Source organism: Diceros bicornis, chromosome 3 (genome assembly GCF_020826845.1).
Source record: "Diceros bicornis minor isolate mBicDic1 chromosome 3, mDicBic1.mat.cur, whole genome shotgun sequence".
Lineage (NCBI taxonomy): Eukaryota > Metazoa > Chordata > Mammalia > Perissodactyla > Rhinocerotidae > Diceros > Diceros bicornis.
Genome location: NC_080742.1, coordinates 28,748,494 through 28,761,546, shown reverse-complemented (window position 1 = coordinate 28,761,546; position 13,053 = coordinate 28,748,494). Strand labels below are relative to the sequence as shown.

The 13,053-nt window shown below is 40.3% G+C and overlaps 1 protein-coding gene across 4 annotated transcripts in view; it reads right to left on the bottom strand.

Moving 5' to 3' along the window:
* CDK14 (cyclin dependent kinase 14) overlaps window positions 1-13,053 on the bottom strand; it is a 537,486-nt gene that overhangs the window by 135,213 nt on the left and 389,220 nt on the right. For all 4 annotated transcript variants that reach the window (XM_058525247.1, XM_058525237.1, XM_058525217.1 and 1 more), the window contains one exon: window positions 4,593-4,656. In XM_058525247.1, the coding sequence (XP_058381230.1) occupies window positions 4,593-4,656 (64 nt within the window). The remainder of the gene's footprint in view (window positions 1-4,592; window positions 4,657-13,053) is intronic.

The following is a 13,053-nucleotide window of genomic DNA, read 5'->3' as shown; positions in this document are numbered from 1 at the left end:
CTTACTAAAATGGAACACTGCCTTGCTCAAAACCTTCCAGCACTTTCTGTCTCCTTCAGAGTAAATGGTGAAGGACTCCTCGCAGCCCTCCAGGCCCTCCATGACCTGCCCCAGCCCCTGTTCCCTCTGACCACATTTCCTACCCCCTCTCCTTCCTACTTCAGGGCCTGTGTACTTTCTGTTCTCTGTCTGGAAAGTTCTTTCCTGAAATATCTTCATGGCTTTCTCCCTCATGTCCTTCAGTCAAATGTCATCTTTTCAGTGAGCCCTTTCTCGATAACATTTGTAAACCACCCCCTTCCCCGGCACTTCCTGAACCCATTTCTTGCTCTATTTTCCTCCATAGTACTCATCACCACCTGATATACTACATATTTTACTGATTATATGTCTCTCCTACCTATTAGGGATCTTGTGTGTTTTGTTCACTGCAATATCCCCACTCCCTGGCCATACAAATGGTGCTCAATACATATTGTTGAATTAATAAATGAATTTAACTTATTCTATAGAAATTAACTATAAGAATAAGTTAATTAAAAAAAAAAACAAAAAAGACCTACTAGGTAATTAGATTAGAATATGTTGAAACCAAGAGACTCATCTTTTTAGTTTTATTCCTGACCTAGATCAAAGCCTTAAAATAATCGATTTGAAAACATAAATTGGTTTTTCCTACAAAGGTACATATATAAATTTATAAATATACCTATAACAGCAAGTAATTTTTAAAAATATATAATGACTCCACCATTCTAAACCACCATGGCTTTTTTTCTCTCAAGGCAGAATTCATTCACTTAGGTGAGTCAAGCAAGACTTCAGAGTGAAGATTATTTTCAAAATTGCTAAAAAATTGGAAAGGATCAGATTTTAACATTCCAGAGTAGCAAAAGCTCTTCATAGACAAAGGGACACTTTCTCAAATATATAAAGAACCCCTAGAAATTGATATGAAAATGACACACAAGTATAAATTGGGCAAAAGATATTAACTGTTCACAAAAAAGGAAATGCAAGTGATCCTGAAACATATGAAAAGATGCTCAACCTCATCATAAAAAGGAGCATGCAAATTAAAATTATATTGAGATTCCTTTTGTCACCTAGCAGATTGAAGAGATCTAAGAGTTTGGCCTGTGGAGTAGAGAAGCAGCATTCTCATGCATTGCTGGTAACAAAGCCAACTGGTACCATCCCTTTTGGACAGTAATTTGACAGAAGTGTTTAAAATTATAATTATATATACTTACTGATTCTTTAATCCTACTTCTAGTAATTTATCCTCCACACATTCTTGCATACATGCAATGTGTATAAGTACAGGGTTATAATATACATCATAGCAAAGCACTGGGAACAACCCAAATAGCCTTAAGTAGCGAACAGGTGACATTCGTACAATGGAAAATGATGCAGCTGTAAGGGAAGAGGGACGCCTCACTGGCTCCTCTCTATGGTGACATGAGAAGACTGACAGGATACATTAACGAGAAAAGCAAGACCCCGAATTGTGTTTAATATGGGAAATATAAAACTATATATTCGCAATGTCTTACATTCACATAAAGAAAAGAAACATAAGAAACTAATAAAACGGGGGACTGCGGTGGGGGCAGCGGTTCTGGGGAAGTGGGCAGACGACAGACAGGGGAGGGGAGGCTTCGCACTATGCTGCTATTTTATATTGTTGGATATTTTGAATTGCTTAAATTTATAATCTTCAAAAATTAAGCAACGTACGTCTGATCTAGCAATCTCACTCCTTGGTATTTACTCAAAGGAGTTTAAAACTTATGTCCACACAAAAATCTGCACACAGATATTTATAGCAGCTTTATTCACAAGTGCAAAGACTTGGAACAATCAAGATGTCCTTCAGTAGGTGAATGGATAAATAAACTGTGGTACATCCAGACAATGGAATATTCATTGCTAAAAAGAAATCAGCTATCAAGCCATGAGGAAACTTAAATGCATATTACTAAGTAAAAGAAGCCCATTTGAAAAGGCAAACATCTTATATGATTCCAACTACACGACATTCTGGAAAAGGCAAAACTGTAGAGACAGTAAAAAGATCAGTGTGCCACGAGTTGGGGAGGAGGGAGGGATGAATAGGCAGAGCACAGAGGATTTTTTAGGGCAGCGAAACTACTCTGTATGACACTATAATGGTGGATACATGTCGTTCATTGTACATTTGTCCAAACCTGTGGGATGTACAACACCAAGAATGAATCCTAATGTAAACTATGGACTTTGGGTGATAATGATGTGTTAACAGAGGTCCATTAATTTTAACAAATGTACCACAATAGTGGATGATGTTGATAATGGGGAGGCTGTGCTTGTGTGGAGCCAGGGAGTATATGGGAAATCTCTGTACCTTCTCAATTTTGCTATGAATCTAAAACTGCTCTAAAAAATAAAATCTATTAAACAAAACAAAACGAAGCATGTCCTCATGGCTCAGACGTTTCTGTTTTCCCTCAGACTTTCTAAGGCACCCTTTGGGGGTAGAATAAGGAGGTGGAGAGTGGGAGTGGGGCAAGTGGACTCTAGCACTGATATTTTTTGCCTCTGGGAACGTGTACCTTCTTCCCCTGGAGTATGAGGTCCAGGAGGTCAGAGAGCAGGACTCCCTGATGGTCTGGGTAAGTGGTGCACGAAGAGACGCATAGATTTGCTTCCTTTGCCTCAGTCTATGATCTTTTCTCCCCTTGACTCTTCTCAAGCCAACTCAGGAAGCATTCATCACATCTACTCTTATCCACAAGCCCCAAGTTTTGCCCGGATTATCTTTCTTGCTTGTCAGCACTCATGCCTTACACCATCTAAACATGGTATTCTTCTGGACCCCCATTACCTTCTATGTATTATGTGTCTGTAGTGGCACTTGTATATGATATTAATAACTTAAACACATACATTCTAATTTATATATGTCTACCAGAAGAGTCACATAAATAATGTCTGTTTTAAACATTCAATATAATTCAAGGCAACAAACATTAACTGAACGCCAAAATATGTACTATGCATAGTCCTTGATGTCATGAAGTTCCCAATCTGTTAGCTTAATTTGCACTACATCATAGTACTTTCCAGAACATATTTAATAAATGCTTTTGTATGTTGTTGGTGAAGATAAATTCTATTCACACCAAAGTAAACAAATGACTCCATGTTTTCTAGTGCAGAAACTTGGCAGGCCAAATGGCTGTCTTAACTGTTCCTGTCTGCATCTAACTTTATTCATTTAAAATCTCTTCAGCGTCTCCTCTGTTTTACTTCCCTAGGACTTAAGACGTTAGATACTAACATGGGGAAGCTAACCTTCTGTACGAGGCCACACCCGGGGCATTTATAAAGAGCTGTGTCTCACTTATACTCCATTAGGAACAACAGGAGCGGTTAGTGGCTGCTTCTTGCTTGGTTAAAAAAAGAAGGAAAAAACCCATCTTAAGTTGTTAAGTTTCTATAGTCTTTTAGAACACAGAAGTTATTTAAAAATTTCAGTAAAAGTACAAAAAGTCCTTGAGGCAGCTGAAGAAGATAAAAGAATTCTCAGTACACTGTACACTTTCAGAAGAAAAATATTAAGAATAAAAATAGTTTCCCAGCTCAGTCATTCTTTGGGATTGATAATTTATTCCTGATGGTTCCCCAACAGAGGGGAAGAGGAGAAAAAGAATATACTTGGATCCCATAAGAGAAAATATTCATAGTTCTTTTCTCTCATAAAATAATGGACTATTAGATCTTTCATAAAATCCCTTTCAGTAATTTTATGGTGGGTCTGCATTTTATAATCCGTGTTTTGTAACCGAGAAAAGAAAAAAAAACAACCAACAAGAGAACCATTTTAAAATAATTCATTCCACTGATTGTTATTAAATTTCCAATTCCAAACCTTTCATCCCTCCTATAAAAATTAAATAAACTATGTTTGAGATTCTTCCTCTGTTAAGTGTAATCATTAAAACTGAAAGTTTCTTGACTGCCACCTACTGTTGGAAACAAAAAGTGACAACTTATTTAAAAGTTCTGCATTTTCTCTCAGATTTTCCAGTTTAGGTGTTTAAATATTTTACATTTAAAAAGATTGAATGCTGTACAATAGGACATTCAGAACATTTTATATATTTAAACTCAAATTAATTGACCATAGACTACTAGTTTTTTAAAAATAAATCAGAATGTGATGTTTTCCTTTTTATGATTTAATACTTTTCTTGTATTACTACAAGAAGTCACACAGACGGATTGTAGCACCCTCATTTAAATTTTGCCTTTATAGACATGAATGCTAGCCTAACTGATGATGAAATGAATGGTTACTTCAAGATTAGCCAGTCAAATCAAACAATGTACACATGGTGAACATCTCTCATGAGGGATGTCGTTAATTCTATCTTTATAGACAAATGAATTGTGAAAACAAAGGGACAACTCCACTAATAGGCAGAATACACAATGACAAAAGGAACCAGAATTTTTCAAGGTAACACATTAACTTGAAGGGAAACATTTACATATTCACCCTTTGCATATAGGAAGCACAGTCACGTGTAATTAATGAAACATACCTGGCTTAAAATGTGGTAAAGAATGAACTCCAGGCCACGTGTCTTCATTTGGTGTTCCCAGAACCTAGTGGAGAGCAGGAAATTGTGGAAACAGACTTATTATTTCCAAAGCACTCAAAATTCTCCAGTGTAGAAAACAGTACACTGCATATGATGAAACTCTGGATTTTTTTTTCCATTATCGTGTGCCAGCAATTTTATTTCAGTAAAAACAAACCCAGCTAAAGCGCCACCCAAGATGAACGTCTGTGTTTTAACAAATGCAGCTGAATGCGGTAAGACAAGTTAAGTCTGCTGCATTTTATCAACTCCAAACTTAATAAGTAGGCTATGGACTAAAACGATAAGTTGTCATCTTCGTGGAACTGGATAAAGCATGTATGTGTCCCTCATGATTCTTTCATGAGCTTTTGTCCTTCACTCCAGTATCAGACGTCTCACCATTTAACAGTTCTAAGAATTCTGTCATTTCTTCCCCCACATCCTCATCCGAGCATCATAAGGTTTCAAAGAAGCAGAACAAACAGCTTGGAAGGCTCACATTCTCTACTGGCCGTGCTGCTCATTACAGTTAACATCTTTAATTATGTGACTTATAGTGTCCATGTCCCAAAATACTGCTCTCCCTACACTTTTTCCTTTCTCTATCCACACGTCCACCTTCTTTCCCCATTTACTTGTCTATCACCACAATGTTTGATCTGGTCGAAGGAATTAAAGGGCACTTCCAGCTCACATGTAACTGGGCACACTCCATTTGAATTTTCAGTCCCACTGTCTATTGCTGTTACACTCAATGATCAAGGTAAATCACCGACTGAGAACAGAGGACTTGAAGGGTTAAGAGACCAGGCCCTGGGGACAGACTCCTTGAGTTCAAATCCTTGCTCCCCTGCTTATTAACCATGTGACCTTGGGCAAGAAACCACCTCACTGAGCTTCAATTCCCTCTCTCAGAAACTGGAGAGGATAACAGCACCTGCCTCACCTGTGGCAAGAACACCACCCGGCAGGTAGTAAGCACTCTGTAAGGCTTAGATGTTATTCAAAGCACCCATAAAACACGGGGTCAGGTCAGGGATGCTCTGGCCATGTGGGAGAATCTAGCCTGCCCACTATTTCCACAGTGACTCCCTGTAACTCAAACTATGATGGACCAACACGGATAGTCAAACAGGTTAGACAGGACGAAACGTAAAGCCAGAGCTGGCAAAAGAGGAAGGGCAGATATCACGGGAGGAAATGAAGCATGTTCACGTCCTCTGTGAGGATTAGCAGGTACTACTAGGCAACAAGGAAATACAGAACTCTGATTATTTATGCGGTTATTTACTGAGGGGGACAGGGCTGGGATGTCAAAGGGTGGCACACAGCAAGTGTCTCGCTCACTGCCTCCTACTCTGGCGAGTCAGGGTTAAACATGCATTATGTTCCTCCGTGACACACTGAATCTGGGTTCAGGGGATCAGATAATACAATTCTTTTAAATTGTAACTGGTTAATTTTGCAAGCACTGATTAATACTAACATTAATAGGCAGATCTACACAAACCAGGCCACACAATGACGGGCTAGGTGGGCGGGGAAGGAGACAGGCGAGAGGCCTGGAAGAGCCGTAAGACAGGAAAAGAGACAAAGACATTGTGTCCGACGTGAACAACTACACTAACAGGATCCCTGCAAAAGGCATGTCCCCCTTTCTTTTCACTAATTCCGACCAGATTTCAAGAGATGGGGACAACCAGGTTTGCGGGCAGCGCTCACAGCTCACCTGGGGAACGCTCCACTTCGAGCTCACATTGAATTCTGCACGAAGGACATGAAGGACTTTAGCAACGAAAGGGAGGGGCTTTCAGCCCAAAATCATGATCTGATCACAACCAATCCATCACACGTGAAATAGACCCTCTGAAGGTTCATAAACAATGGAAAGTCCAGCCAGAACTTGAACCTTATTCTCTCACTCCTAATAAAAGTATGATTGTTGCCCTGATTACCTGTTTCCACAACGTTTGTGCTAGCAAAACTTTTTCATAGGCACTCTCCTCATCCATATCCAGTGTTCTGTTTCAAAATGATTACCAAATATTATGGCCATCTCATAAAAATTATCTCCAAAAAGAAAATACATAAGACTTTTTTTGAGTTTTTACAGCATTGACTGATGAGATTCCAGACCTCAAATTCTTCTCCTGCCTACAACTCCTGGGCCATTTGCACAGGAAATACAAAGTGGGCAGAAAGTGGGTGAAGGCGAAGAAGAATTAAAAATTAATTTTGCTTCCTGTAAAAGCCTTTTTGGGAAAGGCAATTCGGGTTAAATATATGGTTGGAGATGATAGGCTACTTGTGCACTTGGGAAAGTGGGTGTGTGCTGTCTCTGAGGTCGGATTTTCATTTATATTAACTAACTAAGAAATTCCACTACCAAGATACTTATAAGTTAGAAGGAAAAAGAAGTATTCTCTAAAAGCCCAAAAACAATCTTTTGCAAATAAAAGAGTGCAAAAGAAAATTACATCTGGGATGCCATCAGCATTTAAAATGTGGTCCCCACATCTGGAAATAAGCAGGTTTATAACATCAGAGGTCCCTTTCAGTCTTAAATGACATGCTATGATGCTAAAAAGTCGTCTACGTATTCCTTTAAGCAGCTTCTCCTCAAACCTGTGCCCTGGCTTGTATGTCTGTTCCTTTATTGCTCCATCTCTTCACTGGGCTAACATTTACTGTGTTCTTCACAGGAGACAGAAGGATGAGATGGGGCTCTGCCTTGAGGTGCTCCTCATGTCCTGTGGACATGAGGCAGATTAACAGGGCAGTGATGAGCTGCCTTCAACATAAAAAGTGTTTTCTCAGAGGTGTGGGGAGAGGAAGGCAAGAGCTCAGAGGGAGATGTGCTTGAGTCTACCTGGGCGTGAGGTGGAGAAAAGCTACATGGGAGAGGATCATTTAATGGGAGAGTGAATGTTGAGTAATGGTTGGCCATAAACATAGTTAAAATGTCCATGTTACCTAAAGCAATCTATAGATTCAAGGCAATCCCAATCAGAATCCCAATCACATTCTTCACGGCAATAGAACAAAGAATCCTAAAATTTATATGGAACAACAAAAGACCTCGAGTAGCCAAAGCAATCCTGAGAAAAAAGAACAAAGCTGGAGGCATCACAGTCCCTGACTTCAAAATATACTACAAAGCTATAGTAATCAAAACAGCATGGTACTGAGCCCGGCTCCATGGGCAAGTGGTTAAGGTTCCACGTGCTCCACTTTGGTGGCCCGGGTTCGCAGTCTTGGATCTGGGGTGCAAACCTACTCCACTACCAGTCATGTTGTGGTGGTGTCCCACATACAAAAAAATAGAGGAAGATTGGCACAGATGTTAGTTCAGGGCTAATCTTCCTCAAGCAAAAAAAGATTGGCAATGGATGTTAGATCAGGGTGAATCTTCCTCAGGGAAAAAAAAAATCCAGCATGGTACTGGCACAAAAACAGACACGCAGATCAACGGAACAGAATTGAAATCCCAGAAATAAAACCACACATCTATGGACAGTTAATCTTCGACAAAGGAGCCAAAAACACCCAATGGAGAAAGGAAAGTGTCCTCAATAAATGCTGTTGGGAAAACTGGACAGCCACATGCAAAAGAACGAAGGTAGACCATTATCTTGCAGCATACACAAAAATTAACTGAAAATGGATTAAAGACTTGAATGTAAGACCTGAAACTATAAAATTCCTAGAAGAAAATATAGGCAGTACACTCTTTGACATCAGTCTTAGCAGCATCTTTCCGATTACCATGTTTACTCGGGCAAGGGAAAGGAAAAAATTAACAAATGGGACTACATCAGACTAAAAAGCTTCTGCAAGGCAAAGGAAACCACGAACAAAAGTAAAAGACAGCCCATCAATTGGGAGAAAATATTTGCAAATCATATATCTGAAATATATAAAGAACTCATACAACCTAACAACAAAAAAACAACCCAATCAAAAAATGGGCAGAAGATATGAACAGACGCTTTTCCGAAGATATACAGATGGCCAACAGATACATGAAACGATGTTTAACATCACTAATTATTAGGGAAATGCAAATCAAAACTACAATGAGATATCACCTTACACATGTCAGATTGGCTATAATTACCAAGACGAAAACTAACAAATGTTGGAGAGGATGTGGAGAAAAGGGAACCCTCTTACACTGCTGGTGGGAATGCAAACTGGTGCAGCCACTGTGGAAAACAGTATGGAAATTTCTCAAAAAATTAAAAATAGAAGTACCATATGATCCAGCTATCCCACTACTGGGTATTTATCCAAAGAACTTGAAATCAACAATTCAAAGAGATTTATGCACTCCTATGTTCATTGTAGCATTATTCACATACCAAGACATGGAAGCAACCCAAGTGCCCTTCTACAGATGAATGGATAAAGAAGATGTGGCATGTATGTACAATGGAATACTACTCAGCCATTAAAAAGACAAAATCGTCCCATTTGCAACAACATGGAAGGACCTTGAGGGTATGAGGTTAAGCAAAATAAGCCAGACAGAGAAAGACAAATACTGCATGATTTCACTTGTGTGGAAGATAAACAAACACATGGATAAAGAGAACACATTAGTGGTTACCAGAGGGGAAGGGGGTTGTGGGGTGGGTGAAAGGGGTAAAGGGGCACATATGTATGGTGACAGATAAAAATTAGACTACTGGTGGTTAGCATGAGGTAGTCTATATAGAAACCGATAAATAAAAATGTACACCTGGAATTACACAATGTTATAAACTATTATGACCTCAATAAAATAATTTTTAAAAAAAGAAAAGAAAGAGTGGGAGTGACAGCAGATTATTCTGGTTATAATGAAAGGCTTATGTCAAAATACTTTCCACATTCTCATGCTGCTCATGACCCATGCATTCTCATGGTGGTTTCTTCTTCTGGAATGTCCTGCTCCCGATTAGCCAGGTTAACTCCTATCTCTGTTTCTAGCTTCAGCTCACAGGTCACCTTTTCCTGAAAGACCTTCTGGACTCTCTGGTCCAAGATCTTTGTGATCTCCTAGGGCTTTGTGCAGAATTCTATTCTAGGACCTACCCACTGCCTCATCATTGTTAGATTACTCATCTGTCTCCCCCCTGGACCTGTGGACCTCAGAGTGGAGTCTATGATGGTCATCTTTGGATCCCTAGTGCCTACCATGTGCCTGGCACCAAATACGCACTCAAGGAATGTTGACTGACTGAGTGACTGACTGACTGAAGAGTCTGCCTGCGTTAACAGCATGAAGTTCGGCGTGACTGGATTGGAGACTAGGTTATGGGATGGGAGGCTAGAGCCAGATACTGAATCCCACAAGAGTGCATTTTAAGTCTGTTTCAGTTTTCTCAAACTGCAAGTTGCATGATCCATTGGGGGATTGTAAATTTCATTTAGAGCAGTAACCTCAGCATTTTTGAAAAGATGAAATAAAGAGAAGATATCAGAGAGTAACATACATGGTAAAGATACATACTGTTTTATGAAACTTTTGTTCAAGATATACCTGTGTGTGTGTGTGTGTGCGTGTGTGCATTGTGAGTCATGATGTAAAATGCACTTCTTACTGTTTAAGAGCCATTCTACAGGGAACTAGAAGTTATTAGCTGAAATCAAGAATGCACGTGATAAAGCAAGTGTGGGGGCTGAGGGCAATGAGTTTAGTTTTGGACTAAAGGTTATTAAATGTTAGAAATGCCTGCAGGTCAAGATAGGGGATGTGTAAAGGGCAGCTGGAAATGCAGATACAGATCTTGGGAGATGGATTTAAGATTGGGCGAAAACATTTGGAACTCTTTAGTTATATACATGGTAGCAGAAAACAAATGCCAAAATAGGAGATACGGAATAGTCTTACTTCCTCATATTTACACATATACAGTCCCAGAAGGGGATGTCTGTGATTTCCTGGACTTCTAGCATATGTTAAGAAAAACAAGGGACTATCTCACCTTATCGGTAGAGGTTTACCCTGCCTGACCCTGATGAACTAGGGTTTATGACCTCAGACTTACTCTTCCAGACTTACCTATGGGCTGACAGGGCTGGCACAGATCCCAACCATCAGGACAGCCTCTGCGACGGGCAGAGGAGGACGCTAAGATAAAGAGGGCCTCTCTGCTGAAACATCTACTTTGCAAACAGAGAAAAAGCGAATCTAAAGCACTAGAGCTTGGAGTTCAAGAACTAGTGTTTGTCAGAAATATTTACTTACTCTTCCAATTATTAATAATTCCACTAATTCTCACATTTTTCCCCTAGTTTTTGCTTTAGCACAGGGCCTAGGCCTGCTAAAAATGATTCCATGGGCTTTCCCTGAAGAATGCCCGTGGTTCAAGCAGAACAAGGATTACTAATGGTTTTCCTGGGTCGAGGAGTCTCTGACAGAGTCTCCAGCACAGAGGAAATCTGGCCCATCAAATGCAGATAAAACTGGCTCCCATGAGATGTATTAATGACATGATGTGGAACCTGCTGGGTTCCCACGCGAGGGTTTTCCATTTTATGAGATGTGCACTCTACAGCAGTGCTGGTGATTTCAAACCAACTTAGCAATGAATCAAAGGAAATAGAGAACAACCAAGTAACTTTTATGGTTTTTAAACAGAAACTCTTAAAGCCCACACATACAACATCTCTAAAATAATGATTGCTTCATAGCTGTACTACTTCAGGTTCTGGAAGATTTTTTTCTGGTTCCTCAGTGAGACATCCTAAATGAAACTTGTGAAGACGCTCAGCAGAACTCAGCTTGGATATTACACACTCCACTCTGGAACAGATGGGATAAAGTTCAAAGACGAGCCAGAGAGAAAGCAGAACTTCCTAACTCTTAACCTGCTTGTGTGCTCACTATCTAGAAAAATAATTACCAAGTGGGTAGAGCTGAAATTCAAAATCAGGTTGGTTTGACAAGAAAGATTCTGCTCTTAAGAGCTGTATTATCTCGTTCCCAGGACGATCAGACAGAGAAAAGTGGCTCTGATGGTGTTAAATGATTCACAGCCAACTGACCAGACTCTAGAAGGAGTCTGGTTTTGAGTATTAGAAACAAGGCTTTTTTCATTCTCTCTCTCCCTCCAGTCCGACACACACACACACACCCATATATATATATAAAAGGTACCAGGTATCAATATCTTCAGTGACTTAAAGGAAGACGTAGAAAAATGTCTTACATTCTCAGGTGACACAAAATAGAAGAGATGTGTAATATTCTGATGGCTGAGTCAGGACGCCAAAATATTTCATCAGGTAGGAATAACGGGCTGAAACAGGGAAACCTAACAGCAGTAAACATGAAGTCCAGTACTTAGGTTCTGTTAATTAATTGTTCAAGATGGGAAGACCTGGAGGGCAACAATTTGTGTAAAAAAGACTCATGACTTTTAGCCGACTACAAATTCTCTGAGACCACCTAGTAGAAATCAAAGGAGATTGGGGTGGGCTGACTTTAAGGTGGCCCTATAATCCCAGCTTCCCGGTGTTTACACTCTTTCCCTTGAGTGTGGGTGGGACCAGGGACTTGCTTCTAATCAACAGAACACAGCAAAAGTGACGAGATGTCACTTCTGTGATTATATTGCATAAGAGGCTAACTCCCATTTTGCTACGAGACTCTCTCCCTCGCTGGCTTTGAGGAAGCAAGCAGTCCTGTTAGGAAGGCCACGAGACCAGGAACTGAAGGTGGCCTCAGCCAACAGCCAGCGAGAACCTGAGGCCCTCAGTCCAACTGCCTGAAGAAAGTGAATGTTGTCAACAACCACACGAGCTTGGAAGCAGATCTCCCCCAGGGGACCCTCACCTAGGATTGCAGGCCCAGCTGCCACCTTGATTGCAGGCTTGTAAGACCCTGAAGCAGAGCACCCAGCTAGGCCATGCTGGACGCCTGACCCTCAGGAACTGTGAGATGATAAATGTGCATTGTTGCTAAGTTTGAGGTAGTATTGTTATGCATCAATAAACAACTAATACAGATTTAAATCACTGAATCATACTATATACTAGGCAGAGACTATCTGCATTGCTGCACCAGTACCAAGTGCTGCCTGTGAAGGACAAAGACCAATAAGGCAGTCTTCTATGAGATGGACCCAGGAAGGTCAACGGGTGGTGGGCCCATGTCCCATGAGGTGCACTGCAAATGTCTATCCTCAACGAGAAAGAATGGTTTGGGACACCACCTCGAATAGGCTGATCAAGTCCTGCAATGTCGATGGGGGACTGACCGATGCTGAGCTGAGTCAGATGGAAAACAAGGCCAACGGGGTAAGACATTAGTATACAACAAAGAAGGGCATTCTGATGACAAGGGCTATGTACAATGGAATAGACAGCCACACGAGGATAATCAGAGCTAAGGGTTGGACTGCACCACATTTTGCATTCAGATATAAGATCA